General features: G+C 24.9%; 4 protein-coding genes and 1 long non-coding RNA gene across 8 annotated transcripts; 2 read left to right on the forward strand and 3 right to left on the reverse strand.

Moving 5' to 3' along the window:
- Positions 1 to 346: 346 nt before the first annotated feature.
- Positions 347 to 2,892, reverse strand: LOC122861026 (cell wall integrity and stress response component 4-like). The gene is made up of 5 exons (XM_044165174.1): positions 2,495 to 2,892; positions 1,384 to 2,102; positions 1,068 to 1,293; positions 790 to 987; positions 347 to 707 (listed from the first exon to the last, which is right to left on the reverse strand). The coding sequence occupies exons 1-5, from the start codon at positions 2,544 to 2,546 to the stop codon at positions 583 to 585; spliced, it is 1,320 nt and encodes a 439-aa protein (XP_044021109.1). The 5' UTR covers positions 2,547 to 2,892; the 3' UTR covers positions 347 to 582.
- Positions 2,893 to 3,910: 1,018 nt separating this feature from the next.
- LOC122861027 (serine/threonine-protein phosphatase 1 regulatory subunit 10) lies at positions 3,911 to 13,963 on the reverse strand. 4 transcript variants are annotated; one of them, XM_044165176.1, is made up of 7 exons: positions 13,845 to 13,963; positions 13,343 to 13,713; positions 12,096 to 12,173; positions 11,302 to 11,486; positions 8,977 to 10,895; positions 5,891 to 6,117; positions 3,911 to 5,784 (listed from the first exon to the last, which is right to left on the reverse strand). In XM_044165176.1, exons 3-7 carry the CDS (start codon positions 12,096 to 12,098, stop codon positions 4,285 to 4,287), a joined length of 3,834 nt encoding a protein of 1,277 aa, XP_044021111.1. In that variant the 5' UTR covers positions 12,099 to 12,173; positions 13,343 to 13,713; positions 13,845 to 13,963; the 3' UTR covers positions 3,911 to 4,284. The 4 variants fall into 4 exon arrangements, with proteins under 4 accessions (XP_044021111.1, XP_044021113.1, XP_044021110.1 ...); XM_044165178.1 differs by lacking the exon at positions 13,845 to 13,963 and adding an exon at positions 13,797 to 13,843; XM_044165175.1 differs by lacking the exons at positions 13,343 to 13,713; positions 13,845 to 13,963 and adding an exon at positions 12,457 to 12,865.
- On the reverse strand, positions 7,675 to 8,848 carry LOC122861029. Its single transcript, XR_006374459.1, has 2 exons — positions 8,216 to 8,848; positions 7,675 to 7,783 (listed from the first exon to the last, which is right to left on the reverse strand). It is a non-coding gene; the product is annotated as an uncharacterized LOC122861029 (long non-coding RNA).
- Positions 13,964 to 14,176: 213 nt separating the features above from the next.
- On the forward strand, positions 14,177 to 15,190 carry LOC122861032 (28S ribosomal protein S18b, mitochondrial). The gene is made up of 5 exons (XM_044165184.1): positions 14,177 to 14,316; positions 14,401 to 14,563; positions 14,624 to 14,721; positions 14,788 to 14,918; positions 14,992 to 15,190. The coding sequence occupies exons 1-5, from the start codon at positions 14,260 to 14,262 to the stop codon at positions 15,188 to 15,190; spliced, it is 648 nt and encodes a 215-aa protein (XP_044021119.1). The 5' UTR covers positions 14,177 to 14,259.
- A 71-nt stretch (positions 15,191 to 15,261) lies between these two features.
- Positions 15,262 to 16,680, forward strand: LOC122861031 (pyridine nucleotide-disulfide oxidoreductase domain-containing protein 1). The gene has a single exon (XM_044165183.1). It carries the CDS (start codon positions 15,262 to 15,264, stop codon positions 16,678 to 16,680), a length of 1,419 nt encoding a protein of 472 aa, XP_044021118.1.
- The last annotated feature ends 74 nt before the right edge of the window (positions 16,681 to 16,754 follow it).

Here is a 16,754-nt window from a genome sequence, read left to right on the forward strand (position 1 = left end):
ATTGAATGAAGAACAAAAAAAATTCCTTGATGAATGTGAAGAGGAATTTAAAAATCGATATACTGATGATGATTCTGAATTTGTTAAAGTAAAAAATAATTCTAAAAGTGTACCACCAATTGTTGATCCTTGGTACAAAAAACAACCAGGTAGATTTGACTGGACAAAACAAAATCGAGGCAAAAGAAAGCATGATAATTGGAATCAAAATTATCGTCATGATAAATCAAAATATTCACGTCATAATGACAGAGATAGATACGACAGAGATAGATATTAAAAAAAAAAAAAAAGAATTAATCTTCAATAAAAATATGTAACATTAATAAAAACAAGAAAACAAAAATTTACATAAACATTTTTAATATTTATTTGTTTTAAAAGTATACATGAATATTTTTTATTTATATTTTTAATAATTGAATTATTATATTTTAATTTTAATAAAAAGAAAAAATTATATTTTTTGAAAAGAAAAAGTAAAATTTAAAAAGTAATCATTTAAATTGATTAATAAAATTTGAAAAAAAATTGTAACAAATTATTAATTTGGATTAATAATTCATTTGTTTAATTAGTCAATTATATTCTGTTGACCATTTTATAGCCACGATATTTACCACATTTATAAATGGCAATACAAATTACGATGAACAGAACAAGTACAAGAAAACCAATTCCAATTGAAGCAGTATATCCTGGATACACTAAATAAACAAAAAAAATAAATATATTTTTACATTGAATGTAAATTTAAAAATTAAATATGTAAATTAATTTATAAATTACCAAATCCATATGGAATTTCCTCAAGTGTATCTGGATTTTCAGTAATATAAAACTCCAAATTATTCACAATCAAATGAGTCATTCGTTCAGTGTTATTTGATGTTCGGATGACTTGTTCATCAAAATGGTATCTGCATGTTTCATTAACTTTTTTACATTCTCTTATCAAATATTCTTCGGGTGTTGATATATTCATTTCTGTAAATATAAAAAATATATAAATACATATATCAATTAAGTAAATTAAATAGTTAAATTAAATAATCAATTTTTTTTACTGAAATCTTCAAGAGCCAATGAAGATGCAGACACAATCAAGTTTGAAAGACGATATACAGTAACATTTTTATTATCTATTTTTGCAAAAGAAAGTTCAATCCAATTTGTTGATGAATCTGCCCATGAAATTTTGATACTTTTAATTTCTCCATCACAATTACCACTGACTTGTGTCATATTATGTCTTGGTAAATACATTGAAGAGGCTATAAGCTCTGAAGATTTCTAGAATAAAAAAAAAAAAACAATAGATATTAAGAAATAAATATAATTATTGTTATTTTAATGAATTATTAAAATTAAAAATTTTCGTACATTAGCATAACTATATGAGGCTTCAATAACAGCATTCAATTGAACAGTAATAGATGATCCATTAGAACCATCGATTTTCCATTCATCAGTTGGTACTTTTTCGTCTTCAATTTCTGCAATCGTCTCTCCTGTTTTTTTAATTGTTTCATGAATGTTTCTGTCTCCATCCACGGATAATGTTGTGACTTTTGTTTTTCCATATGTGAATGTTGTTTGAGATTTTGATTTTGTATGTACTTGTGTCATGTTAAGTATCACTTTAGACGTGAAAACGAATTGAGAATCTTGAGTTACTGTTGAGTCACTTGGTGCTGATGAATTTGTTGATGAATTTGTTGAAGGTACTGGTGTTGGATTTGTTGATGAATTTGCCATGAGAGATGTTGCATTTGTTGTAAGTGTTGGCATTGAAGTTGTTGGTGAGCTTGGCATCACAGTTGTTGTGTTTGTTGAGAGTCCTGGCATTGAAGTTGTTGATACATTTGCCATCAGAGTTGATGAATTTGCCATGAGAGTTGTTGAATTTGTTGTGTGTGTTGGCATTGAAGTTGTTGGTGAGCTTGGCATCGGAGTTGTTGAATTTATTGAGAGTGCTGGCATTGAAGTTGTTGATGAATTTTTTGTTTGAGTTGTATTCAATTTTGTATTGGATGAATTTGATGACGTGGGTGACAAAGGCACAGGTTTGTTCTGGATATTTTTGTCTTTATCAACAGCACCTGAAATTAAAATTAAAAAAAAATATTTTAATTAAAATATTTAAAATAAAATTACACACAAAACCAAAAAAAAAAAAAAAAATTAACCAGATCTTTATAAAACAAAAAAATTAATAAATTAATCATCAGTTAAAAATAAATGCCACTCCTTGATTATTATCACTGATTATTTTTTCATTAATTTATTTTCAACTCTGTTATCACGAAAAAAAGAAAAAAACTCGCCAAGTTTTGAATATTTTTTAGTAAAAAATTAAACAATAAATTAATTGTTAAATAAAAAATAAAATTAACTCATTTTCAATGATTTGCATTGCACGTGCATTTATAAATTAAAAAAAAAATCATTTAAAATATTAAATTATTAAGTTATTAAATTTTTTTGTATTTACCAGAGATGAGCATGATGCTTGAGCAAATGAGCAGTCCAATAAGCATCTTCATGTTGATTAATTATTGCAACTGAATGATACAAAATTAATTAAAGTATTCTATTGTTGAAACTTTTTGTAACTTGTTGCTGGGTGAGGTGGTTGTTGACTACTGATCCAACTGATGACTACTGATGTTCTTCAAGGTGATAGATGAAACTAAAATGAACAAAATAATTTTTAACACGTTGCTTGTTTGTCACGGGAGGTGATTCAGAATTTTTATTTTTTAGATTAAAAATGACCATTTACAGAAGGTACGAAACAAAAATAAAAAAACCATTTGATAAGAAAGTATCCACGCGTGTTATCGCTTGAAAAAAAAAAATATCCAAATTTTATAATTTATATATTTCTCGGAAAAAATAAATTGATAATACTTCTATATCAATTAACTGAGGAATAAAAATAAAATTAACCTATTCTTTTTTTTATTAAAAATTTGATAATTTATTTTCCAAGAAATATTAATTTTAAATTATTAATTTTATACTATGTTAAATATTAAAAAAAATATTATTTATAATTTTATTTCGAATTAAAATCAAGACAAATTAAAAGAAAATTATTTTACCAACTGTCGTGAATAATTTTTATAATAATTATAAACTAAACAAATAAAAAAAAATTCAACTAATTAAAATAAATCTTTATCCCTTAATAAATAAATGAATAATTATATAATAAATAAATAGACAAATAGATTATGTAATTTTTTGAAAAATAATCAATGTTATTTTTTTTGTTTAATTTATTTGTTTTTATCATTTCATTAATGTTATTTGTTTACAACAAAATTATATTATTTACAAACATAACAAGTGAAAAAAAAAAAATTATTAATAATAATATTAATTGTTAAAGTAATAATACAATGAAAAATGAAAGAAAAAAAATGATAAAGTTTCTTGAAAATGCATTTTATAAAATGGTTTTATAAACTCATTTACATTACATGATAAATTGCTTTTTTTTTCTTGTTTTATATAATAATGTCTAAATAGAAAATTTTAATTGTATTCATACACTCAAATCCATTCACTCAAAGTCTATGGCTTCTGTCAAATATTTCATAGTATAAATTATGCAAAATATTAAAAAATCAAAAGAAAAAAAAAATTTCTCAACGATCCATGTTTCGATTTTTATAAATTACTATCATTAAAAAAAAAAAACTATTTATTTGTTTCTATACAATGAAAAAAAATAATATTAATAATAATATATATCCCTTATAATATTTAACATTATCGGATAAAATATTTACATTTTATAATACAGATTTTATGATAATCGAAACCATGAAAAAAAATAATCTATGAGTTAATTAATGTCAAAAAAAAGAGCCAAATTTACTTGAAGAAAGCAAATATTAACGAGGCCTTTCTGATCTATCACAGTATCTACCACCACCTTTTTTTTCCCCATCAATTTTTGATTTATGATTTTCAGACATCTAGCGTGTCAATATAATCAATAAAAAAAAAAAAGACAAATTTACAATGATAATAATAATAATAATAATAAATAAGAATCGATTATTTCGGCAGTGACTCAGTCGATTACAAATAAATATATGTATATATCATCAATATAAAAAAAAAATGAACAACACCAATAGGAAGACAAAGTTTATCTAATGTTAAATAAACTGGATGAATAATGAATTCCTTGTCAATGCATTGTACTATATCTTTTTCATAAATTAAATAAATTAAAAAAATCATAAATAAAAAAATATCTGGTTCATATTAAAAAGGTGGACAATTTGGACCAGGATGAAAATATTGACATTTATCACCAACTCGACAAAATCCATTTTTAACAAATTGTCGACACACTGGTTTACCATTATTACGCCAATTGCCTCTACCACCATTATTCCATACACCTCGCATTGGTCCAGGACCACCAGGGCCACCAGGTGGTAAACCACCTGGACCTCCAGTACCTGGTGGACCACCTCTAAACCATACAGGTATATTACCACCTCTACCACGATTAGCCATCATAACACCATTTCCTCCTCCACCACCATTATTATTATTACCACCACTACCACCACGGAAATTACTATTATTGTTATTGTTATTAAATATACCAGGTGGACCTTGGAAATTATTTTGCATATGTCCAAAATTATTATCATCATTTCCCATAAAACCATTAAAATTATCTGGTGGTTGTTGATGATATAAATTTGGTGGTGGTATGATTGTTGGTGCCATTATTAATGGATCTAAACCACTGACAAATTGTCCAGGTATATTATTACCACCACCAATAATATTAACATCAGGTACAACAACTTTACCATCACCAGTACGCCAACCTCCTCCACCACCAATTCCTGTATTTGTATTATTTAATTCATTAATTGTATTTAATGACATAATATTTGGTGGAATTTGTTGTTGCATTGGACCATTTTGCATATTTGGTGGTAACATTTGATTATGTTGGGTAAATTGTTGATAATGTAATTGTTGATTTTGTGTTATAATTTGTTGTTGTGGTATAATTGATGGTGGTGGTATTGATATTTTTGGTTTTGGTTCTGGCCATGATAACATTGAAAAATCTTTTTCACTTTCCTTATTACCAGTTAAATCATCAAGTGGTATTATTATTGGATCTTTAAATACATGATGTCTTTCTTCATCTGGTTCTGCTGGTGAATCTGGTATCATACCACGATTAAAATAAAGTGCTTGTAATATACTTTTTTCTCTGGCATATTGTATATCACGTTCTTTTGAATCTTTACCAGGATCAACAAGTGCTGGTGGTAAGTCAAGTGGTATTAATACACGCCATTTAATTTTTTCTTCCATTGTATCTTCAGTACTTAATTTTCTTGCCATTTGAAATGCTTCACGTTCACCTTGTTTTTCCATTTGTTTCATATCAGTAAATGTTTTTGTAACATTAACACGTTCTGTTTCATCCAATTCAAAATAACGTATTGATTCAAGTTCTGTATTCCATTTTAATAATTTTTTTGGTCCTTTACGTTTTTGAATAACTAATACACTTCTTAAACCATCAACATAACGTACTTCAGAATCTGGACTAAGTGGACTATGTTTTTTATCAGATGAATCATCATCATTTGTTGGTGTTTGACTTCTTTCATCATCATCACCACTATTTGTACGATTTTTATCATTGTCATCTTGTGATTCATCGTCATCTTGTGATTTTTCTTTTTCTTCTTTATCCTCATCAGTTTCCAAAGTATCTTGATAAAACTATTAATAAAAAAAAAAGAATAAAAAAATATTAATTATTTTATTAAAAAATTAATGGATTATTTAATTTTTAATAATACTTATAAATTATAATTTTAATTCTTACCTTAAAATCAGGTTTAACTGGTAACGGTGATTTTTCACTGGGTGGTGGTGATGCTGGTGATTCATCATCTTTTCCACCTTGTTCATTGGTACCATCTGATTTTTTAGTATCATTTTTATCGTCCTTGGTCAATGATGTTCTTCTTTTTCTTTTTCTTGGCTCTTTGCCTTTTGTCGAGGCAGTCATCAATGCATCCATAAACATATCACTCTCCTGCAATACCATTGCTACAAAAATCATAAAACAAAAAAATTAATTATAAATTAAATAATCATTATTTAAATATTAATACTAATTCTATAAACATTGTCAATGGTTTTTATTGCTCTTTTTATTTATACTAATTAATATTAATTAACTTAAAAAATAATTATAAATATCCATGATCAATATCCTTAATTCAACTGCTTGCTGAAAAAAATAAATATTAAAAAATAATGAAAAATTACATATCAACATGTACAGATAAAACATTATCAAAAAAATTATAATAATAAATGAATTTAAACAACAAACAAATGTTTGTTTATTGAATAAATAATTTCATGATAAAATATACATTATAATTGTCAAATAAAATTAAAAAAAACATTAATTATTATTTAAATTAAATTTGACAAAATCAACATCAACTGTAGCATAATGTATTTTTTATTTATTTATTAAACTCGAAATACAAACAAACAAATAAAAAATAAATTATCGAAGGAATTAAATCAGGAAGATCATGAAGATCACTTTGTTTTAATAATTTCATTTTTTTTTTCTTTCTTTTGTATTAATATACATTTTATAAATTAATTTAACCAGTAAATTATCATCACAAATATATTAATTATATTTTTTCCATTTTAATAAAGTTGCGTGTATCGTTTGCCTCAAGATCATTTGAATTCAAAATATTATTTTACAGTCAATGTGTTAGGAATGGTTAGTACACTGACAATACTATGTTTATCTACAAAATGAAAATCAAATTCATAATGTCTCTATTTTAATTTTATCATGACAAAAACATTGACCAAAATTTTTTGATATTCAATTGATCTTGATTGCGCAATTTTCAACAACAAGAAAATCATTTATATACTCAAAAAAAAAAATAATAATAATAATTAACTATCAGAAAAAAATTTTCTCCTCGAATCAATTTGTTTTTTATATTTTTCAAATTTAAGCAACAAATATTTATCTAAATCAATTTTCTATTCTTTTTTCTTTCATATTTTCTCAAATAAATTAATCCAATTTTCAACAAATCGAAACAAATTTTTTTTCTATCGAAATATCTTTTTTTTTCTACTCAAAAATTGATTTTTTTTCTTTTCTGATAAATCATCATTATTTTTCTAATGAATTAAATATAAATTTCTTTTTTCTAACTTTTTACTGATGGTAAAATTATATATAAAAAAAAAAAAAAAAAAAAAAACACAAATTTGAATTTTGCAATAATAGTAATGATAATTTTTTGACAAATGATTGAGTAATATAAATATAAATAATCAATTCAACAAAAAATCATAAAAATTTAACGAATCATCATGAGTTTAGATAATCATTTTGGATCAATATCGATGTAAATTTTCAGTTGATAAGATAAATAATATTCCATCATGGATTATAATCATTGCGTGTGTGTGTTAATCATCAATGATGTTGTCTTGATTTCTTCATAAAAATTGGAGCTGATGCTGAGAATGTTTTCATCTCTCTCAATAAATCGATGGCTCCAGAAGTATCCTCAGAGTTATTGAACCCCTCCTCCATTCATTCTTCATTGATTAGCAATTTTTTTTTTTTTTTTACTAATAAACATATCGCTTATCATTCATTCTGCCAGTCAACTTGAAGTTGTTTATTTTATCAGCATTATCCTTTTTTCAAATCCCTCTGTTTTATTAAAATATAAATATATTTTTTTTTTTTTATTCAACCAGAGAAACGATGGTCGAATATAATATTTATAAAGAAATTAAAAATTAATTATTTTAGCTTTATTTATTACTTGGTTTTTCTATTTTTAAATTTCTTTTTTTTTTTTGCAATTTTCTGATTATAAAAATATTATTTTAAATAATATTTGTCCTTCGTTCTCTGATTATTTATCAACTTTTTTTTAAATTAATTAATCGGATTTGAGCTACATGTAGAAACTCAATAAATACTTTGTATGAAAAAAAATTTATTTAACGTATTTTTTTTTAATAAGATGTACATGTACAAGAAAATGAAGATTTAAAAAAAAATATTATATTTATTATTATATATTGTTTATTTTAGATTTTTTTTTTGTTTTTTTTTTTTTTTTTGATGTTGCCTTACCCAGCGATGTTAATGGCTTATCCAAGATGATTGTGTGTTGGATGATATTCACGACCGCGGATTCACGTCTTCATGTGACGACACTGATTTATCTTTTTTACAACGATTTTATTTACAAAATTAAAAAAGAATTTAATTATTTTTTATATCTTTTAACACGACACTATTCTAAATATGATATTTTTCAATTAATTTTTCTTTTATTTTTTTTTTTTCAATTAAAATCAAGTGTTACCTGAAATAACCTGGGACCTTGATTTTAAATCTTCGATCAATCAGCTAAATATACATTTAAAAAAAAATTAAAAAAAAAATATTTCCAAGCATCTTATTGAAGATTTTTGAACATAAAAAAAAAGTACGATACAATAATATAAATAATCTGGAAAAAAAAATATAAATATTAAATAAAATAATGTTGTCAATAAATTGATAAATATATATAACATTTTTTTTTCTTTTTTTTTGGTGGAATTTCGGACGTGTAGAATAATCACAACTTGTAAAGATCTGTTGATTTTCTTGGTACCAGTAATATCCATCTAAAAACTCAATATTAAAAATTAATAAATACCATATAAATATATTTAATAATAACCATTAATTTACCTATAAAAATAAACAACAATAAATATTAATTAATTTATAAAAAGAGCCAAAAATAAAATTAATATAAACCATTGACAAGTTTTTTTTTTTTTCTACTTTTTGAATAAAAATATTAAAATAAAATAAAAAAAATTTGAATAAATGAAACTTACGTTTTGGTTTTGGAGCAATTAATTTGATGGCTCCTTTTTTTTCTTCTCCAGTTGGTGTTGGTGGTTCCAATGATAATTTTATTTTTTTATCACTTATTGGAGTATCACGTAATGGTGATGGTCTTTTTAGTGATAATTTTGGTTGAAATAATTTTTTATTATCATTTATAATATTTGGTTTTTTAATTGATGATTTTGATGGTGGTGGTTTAACTTCTTCTTCAAGTCCAGTTGAACGAAATTTCGAATTAAATGTTTTAACTGTTTTTGGTCTTGGTTGATCAGTTGAATTTTTTCTATTTTCAATTGATATTGAAATATTTTTTTTCTCTAATATACTATTACTATTACTATTTGTTGTTGTTGTACTACTACTACTACTACTGCTTGGTGATGTAATTTTTTTATTATCTTTATTTTCTTTAGAACTATCACGTGAATCTGTTGATGATTTTCTCAATGTTGTATCATTTTTATCATCATCACTTTTTTTCTTTGGTATTTTACCAAATTTAGTACTCAATGATTGTCCTTGAATTTTTTCAAGTGTTGCTTTATCTTTTTCAGCTTGATCTTTTTTATCTTTATCTTTGTCTTTATCTTTATCTTTTTCTTTGTCTTTATCTGTTTTACTACGACTTGATGATGATGATGATGATGAACTATGTTTACTAGAACTTGAATGATGTCTATCACGATCTCTAGATGATTTACTTGATGACGACGATGATGATTTTGAACTACTAGAACGATGAGAGGAAGAACGATGTGATGAGCTTGATGATCTTGAACTTGATGATGAACTATGTTTACTCTTTGATGATGACGATGATTGACTACTATGTTTTTTATCACTTGCTGTTGTTGCTCCTGCAGTTGATGACGATGATGATGTTGTTATTTTATCATCATTTTTTTTACGTGAATCACGATTCTCTTTGTCATTTGATTTATTAACATCACTATTATTATTGTCAGTATTATCAACTGTTGTTGATTTTATATTATTAATGTTTGTTATTTTTTTCACTTCACAATTATCAACAATAAAAGAATTTTCATTATCAACAACATCAGTATCACACAATTCATTATCATTATTAATATCTATATCATTGTTATATACTTTTTTAAGATTTTTAGGTACTGTATCAACTTTTTTTAATAATTGTTTACCATCTTTTATTATTATTTTATATACTGGTCCAACTGGTTGTTTATTTTTAGCTGCTGGATAAACAACAAATGATTGTTTACTTATTTGTGTTGGTTGTGATTGACCTGGTAATGTTTTATTAATAATTTTAAATTGTACTGGTTTTACATTTATTTGTTTATCAGCATTTTGATACTCTTGTAAGTTTTTTTCTACCTCTTCTACTTCCTCCTCTTCTTCTTCTACTACTTCTTCATCATTATTATTATCTTGTTCATCATTAATATTATTAGTATCAATTAATTCTACACAATTATTTTTTAATTCTAAGTCATTCATTTCAACAGTTGCATCATTATTAATATTATTATCATTATCATCACTATCATCATCAAGTTTACTAATCATAACATTTGTTTCTTGTTCATTATTATCATTAATAGTTATTGTTTGATTTTTCGTTGTTTCATTATCAATATTTAATTTAATATTTGGAGTTACTGGATGTGGTGTAACTTCACTTTTAACTAATTTTAACCATTGATCAACAAGTTTACCAGCTGATGAACGTACTGTTAAATCTTTAGCTTCTTTTGATAAACCTTTTATTAGCTTTGGACAATTATTACTTTTTAATCTTTCAATATCAACTGGACATAGAAGTAAAAGTTCAAGAAGTTCTTGTAGAAGAGCCCAATTTTTAGACACTATACCATCAGACAGCCAAGAGTGTACCAAATTCCAGCCACCTGCAGTCATGAACCTAGAACAGAGGCGGACATTCCCGTATCGCACTGGTTTCTTTTTTTCTTTATTGTCTAACATTTAAGCCTAATTTCTTTTTCCATTCCCCCCATTAATAAATAAAATTTAAAAACATAAATTTAAATTTGTAATTATTTAAATTTGTTGGACACATATCAGTAAGTACGAATCCTTGATTGAATCGCCCAATGGTTCAGAGTCCAATATATTTAATTTTGCATAATTTTTTAATTTTTACCGTACGAATACGTCAATAAAACGTATCTGCACGTCTCAACATGCATTTGTATTCAAAAATAAATTATCAATTTTGACAAAAAAAAAAAAAAAAAAAATATAAATAAAAAACTAAATCAATTTAAAAATAAAAAAATAAAAATATTTAATTGAATTTCGTTACTCACTGGCTGAGAAGTTCGGTGTTTGTTGTTTTTAATATTTGTATGTAGATACATTTTGATACAAGTTTTTTCGAAAACTTTGTCATGAGATTGGCAAGACGATGTACTTCATCCTTGCTTTTAATTCCTCCAGTTGGTCCAAGTAGAACGCTCAGACATTTCAGCAACGAGAGTGGATCAATTCGAGGCTGTAAAAAATAAATACAAAAACATGTATTAATTATAAATTCAATTGTTAATAATTATTAGCTACTATTATTATTGCTTATAATTGATAAATAGTTAAAATTTTTATAATAAATAAATGTTGGACACATATCAGTAAGCACGGATCCTTGATCGAACCGCCCAATGGTTCAGAGTCCAATATATTTAATTTTGCAATATTTATAAATTTATACATACAAATTATGTTATCAATAAACATATCTGTATGTCTCAATATGCAATAATAGTCATTTAAAGAAAAAAAAAAAATCAATTTAAATTAAATATTAACCATTTTTTGAAAATTAAAAAAATATATTTATTGGAGCTTTAACGGGAGTTGAGAATTCGCGTCGGTCATTGATCTACCCAACTCCCTCCAATAATATAAATTTTATAATAATAATAATTCAAAGTTGAAAAAAAAAAAAAAAAAAAAAGTTCTAAATGCAAGACTGGTGGCGCCACTTCAAGACAAAATGGCGACAGAGCAACGCATTTCGATTTCTTTTTAAAATTAAAAAATGAATAAAACTAATTAAATTATAAAACCTATATAAATAATATAATCACAAAAAAATAACACCCACCATTTTTATATTAAATAAATAATTTTCTTTCTGGATCTAATTGTTGAAACTCCAATATGACGTAATCATGACATGGATCTGTAAAGAAAGGGCGTTGATCAGAATACACGCTCTACTTGATGTGGCATCAAGACGCCATTTTGTGACAAAAATATCAAAAAAAAAAAATTAAAAAAAAAACTTATTCACAAGAATTGCCTCGAAAATCACTTAAAAAATATATTTTTCCTAATGTTAATTAAAACGCTAAACGTATTTTAAGATAATTCAAGTATATATTAATAAATATATAAAAATTATCAACACCGAAAATTAAAAATTAATACTACGTGTTAATATATAATGATTTTTTTTTTCCTACCCGTTAGGCATTTGTGCATATACAGCCTTGAAAATATATGTATAAAATAATTAAATATAAAATCGCTATTTAATATCAATATGAAAATAATAAAAATAAATTAAATATATAAATTATATATTGTGATATGAAAATTGTTTGATAACGCGGCTGTAAATGATGCAAATATGCGAATAATTATTTTGTTGAGTCTCTTTGTGCGGCAAAACCCAGCAAAATCCAGACCTAAACTGAATATTTTACTGCGCACTTGTTACGCGCATTGACTCATCTACCTCTCCCACACAAAATTCCTTACAACAAAAAAAAAGACCAATAAAAATCTACGATACATAGCGGCAAGCCAATCACAAACGACGAGACATAACACAAAACCGGATGATGAATTTTATCCCTCTCTCTCTCTATTTCTCTCTTTTTTTATATGCCACGACGACACGATCACCTCTCCCCCTTCTCCCAAATGAAAATAATTTATTTTTATACTCGTTTTATAATTGACTAACCCAACAGGTCAAACTTTTTTTTTTAATTTTTTTTTTTAAATAAAAAAATATCCTTTCAATGCTATTATTGTTTAACACTTTTAGCCACTTAATTTAATCATTTTTTTTTTCTCTTTGCATTTCAGCACTTTCACCCATTGACAAAATAATAATAATAAATGCGAAATTTATTTTTATACACTTTTATACACGACGCGAGTATTTATTTATGCATGTTGTAAATAATCAAGCAATAAGCAAAAAATAATAATTATTTAAATGGAGCAACTTTGGGAATTTGATTATGAAATATTACTGATTGTTTTTTTTATAATCTTCGAGGCAATTATTGCGATAATAAATTTACATAATTAATTATTGGCGATAAGAAGGCCACTTACATTTTTAAGCAACGAATAATGTCTTTTTTTTTGTTTTTTTTTTTCTATTTTTCAGGTGAAAATGTATCACAAAAAATGAAAAATCATTTTTCTTTTTAGTTAATACAGTATTCAAAAGAAAGAAAAAAAAAATTGCTCAATAATTAAACGTTGGAAAAGCAAAAATATGATTATTTTTTCTTTTTTACGCAATAATTATTGTTTCTTATTTTTTTATGAGGAAAAATTATTGGTATTTGTGTGGATGGATATTAATTTTTCTAAAATATAATATCCCTGGTTATTTGTAGATGAGATTTCTTCTAAATGGACGACGCTATGACAAATTCCTTTATCTGATTATAATCCGCATAAATCCAGTCGCCATGCATCTGTAACCAAAAATCCGTTTTTTTTTTTCTTTTCGTTTATATTATCACAATTAACACATTATTTTATATGAATATTTTAATACTTTATTATTTAATAATCTAACTATTGGGAAATTTTATTTTTTTCTCACCTAACTGTACGCTACAAAAGCCAGTCGTAACAAAGCCGGAAATACGTTGTTACCAAGACGACGCCCAAAATAAAATGGCTGACAACGTTAGTCAAAACTTTTTTTTTAATTGCATTTCCGGTCAAATTGATGTTAAATTATGTTTAAAAAAATTGACAATTATTTAAAAAATATTATTTTAATTTATTAATTAATATTTATTAAATTATTTGATTGTTTTTTCCATTTGTTTTTTGATGGTTTTCTTTTTTTGTTTTACCTAACTTACCAAGTGTTGGTCAGTGTAGATGTAACAAAAAAAAAAAATATAGGTATATTTAACCTCAAAAATATATGATAAAAAAAATATTGTATTTTTGCTATAATAATAAAAAAATATAAATAATATTTGGCTTATTGTTTAAACAAATACGATATGTCATTTGTTTTTACACGGCTCCAAGCAGCCTTGAGAAATGGAATAATAAACAAGGTATTTTATAAACAACATGTTAAATAAATACTTGTAAAAATTTATTAAAATATAATTCATAATTATTTTGTTGATGTATATCAGGTACCATCAAGATGTTTTACTCGTGGTGTTGTCTTACACAGTGAAGAAGCAGAAGATGATGATCAAGAAAAACCTGTTCAATCTGATCGTAAAATTGATCCAGAATTTGACAGAAGAAAACCAATTCCAGTTGAAACAAGCATTCGTTATTTAGCAAGTGAAGGTAATTAAAAATAATTCAATAAATTTAAACTTTATTAATAAAATGTCATAATAATTTTAGCGTATAAAATAAGTTATGGTGAGCACCCTGTCTGGCAGCCATACAGAAGAAATTTCAAAGGACAAAAACCACCACAAAAAACAAGAAAAACTTGTATTGTAAGTTTAAATATTTACTTGTAAAAACTTGTTGAATTTATTGTTGATAAATAATTTCATTTACAGAGACAAGGTCTTATTGCAACTGGTAATCCTTGTCCAATTTGTCGAGACAAATATCTTGTTCTTGATCACAGGAATGCAGCTCTTTTGAAGCAATTTGTATCTCCAATTAACGGAGAAGTCATCAGTTTTCTGTAAGATTAAATATATAATCAATTATTTAAATAATTATATAGTTTATTAATTTATTGTATTTATTTATTTTAGAAAAACTGGACTTTGTCAAAGACAACATCAAAATCTTCTTGTTGCTCTGCATCGAGCAAGAGATTACGGTACTCTTAATTTGGATGTACCAAGAAGAGTTTATGATTATTCCGAGTGGTACAAACCAGAATCAGAACAGCCATCATCATCAACAACAACAACAACAACAACAACAACAACAACAACATCACAAAATTAAATAATAAATAAATAAACAAGTAGAAAGTAGAGCTAATAATAAAAATAAATATAAAAAGAAAAACAAAAAAAATGAATGCAACATTTGTTATAATTGGAGGTGGAATAGCAGGTGTATCATGTGCTGAAAGTCTTGCATTTTTATCACCCGAAGAAAATATAATTCTCATAAGTTCATCATCACTTATAAAAACAGTAACAAATATTATTCCACTTGGTAAAACAATATATAAGTTTGACGTTGAAGAAAATCAATCATCAACATTAGAATCGAAATATTCATCAATCAAAGTTATTAATGACAAAGTTATTAATGTTGATCCAATAAATATGACAATAAATACATCAACTGGTATAATAATAAATTATAAAAAATTATGTATTTGTACTGGTGCAAAAGCAAATGTTTTATTTGAAAATAAAAATCCAAATATTATTGGAATTCGTGATACAGAATCTGTTGATAAATTTTCAAATAAAATTAAAAATGCTAAAAAAATTATTGTCATTGGTAATGGTGGTATTGCAACTGAATTAATTCATGAAATTTCAAATGTTGATATTATTTGGGTTATTAAAGATAAACATATATCAGCAACATTTATTGATCCAGGTGCTGCTGAATTTTTTCAAAATAAATTAACAAAACAACCAGATAAAAAAAGCAATAATAAAATTTTAAAACGTTACAAATATACTGATACACAAATTAATCATGATGATAATAAAATTGGAGCTGCACTTGGTCCAGATTGGCATGAAAAATTTACAATAAATGGTTCAAATGATAATTTAAAAAATGTTAAAATTGAATATGAATGTGAAGTATTAAGGCTATTATCAAATGATGATATTGATAAATTAAATGATGATAATAAATGGCCAGTTTATATTGAATTAACAAATGGAAAAATAATTGGTTGTGATTTTATTGTTTCTGCAACTGGTGTTGTACCAAATACTGATCTATCTGGTATTGATAATATTGAAAAAATAAATAATGGCTATTCGGTTGATTGGAAACTTGAAACATCAATTAAAAATATATTTGCTGCTGGTGATTGTTGTACAGCTAATTGGGATATATCACAACATTGGATACAAATGAAATTATGGACACAAGCACATCAAATGGGTAGATATGCAGCTAAATCAATGTATTCATTAAATAATTGTGATGATTTTTATCAAGATTTTTGTTTTGAGCTATTTACACATGTTACTAAATTTTTTGGCTATAAAGTTGTTCTTCTTGGTCTTTATAATGGACAAAAATTAAATAATGATTATGAAATATTACTTAGAATGACTAAGGACATTGAATATATTAAATTAATTATTAAAAATGGTAAAATGCAAGGTGCTGTGCTAATTGGTGATACTGATCTTGAAGAAATGTGTGAAAATCTTATTCTTGATCAACTTGATTTATCAGCTTATGGTGAACAACTTCTTGATCCTGATATTGACATTGAAGATTATTTTGATTAATGTTTGTTATTTTTTTTTTTCTTTCCTTTTTTCACAATAAATAATTCATAAATAAAAATAAACAACAACATTTA

The sequence above is a fragment of the Aphidius gifuensis genome, linkage group LG1, assembly GCF_014905175.1.
Source record: "Aphidius gifuensis isolate YNYX2018 linkage group LG1, ASM1490517v1, whole genome shotgun sequence".
In the NCBI taxonomy this organism is placed as follows: Eukaryota; Metazoa; Arthropoda; class Insecta; order Hymenoptera; family Braconidae; genus Aphidius; species Aphidius gifuensis.

What these genes read in the sequence shown, in the direction of transcription:
- LOC122861027 (XM_044165176.1), bottom strand. An exon ending in AACACCGAACTTCTCAGCCA is followed by an intron (nt 10,896 to 11,301) that starts GTGAGTAACGAA and finishes CCTCTGTTCTAG; the next exon opens with GTTCATGACTGCAGGTGGCT. An exon ending in CAGTTAAACCTGATTTTAAG is followed by an intron (nt 5,785 to 5,890) that starts GTAAGAATTAAA and finishes TTTTATTAATAG; the next exon opens with TTTTATCAAGATACTTTGGA.
- LOC122861026 (XM_044165174.1), bottom strand. Translation starts at nt 2,546, where the DNA reads ATGAAGATGCTTATTGGACTGCTCATTTGCTCAAGCATCATGCTCATC. An exon ending in AAGCATCATGCTCATCTCTG is followed by an intron (nt 2,103 to 2,494) that starts GTAAATACAAAA and finishes TTTTAATTTCAG; the next exon opens with GTGCTGTTGATAAAGACAAA. An exon ending in ATTGGCTCTTGAAGATTTCA is followed by an intron (nt 988 to 1,067) that starts GTAAAAAAAATT and finishes TTATATTTACAG; the next exon opens with AAATGAATATATCAACACCC.
- LOC122861032 (XM_044165184.1), top strand. Translation starts at nt 14,260, where the DNA reads ATGTCATTTGTTTTTACACGGCTCCAAGCAGCCTTGAGAAATGGAATA. An exon ending in TCGTTATTTAGCAAGTGAAG is followed by an intron (nt 14,564 to 14,623) that starts GTAATTAAAAAT and finishes TAATAATTTTAG; the next exon opens with CGTATAAAATAAGTTATGGT. An exon ending in AAACAAGAAAAACTTGTATT is followed by an intron (nt 14,722 to 14,787) that starts GTAAGTTTAAAT and finishes TTTCATTTACAG; the next exon opens with AGACAAGGTCTTATTGCAAC.
- LOC122861031 (XM_044165183.1), top strand. Translation starts at nt 15,262, where the DNA reads ATGAATGCAACATTTGTTATAATTGGAGGTGGAATAGCAGGTGTATCA.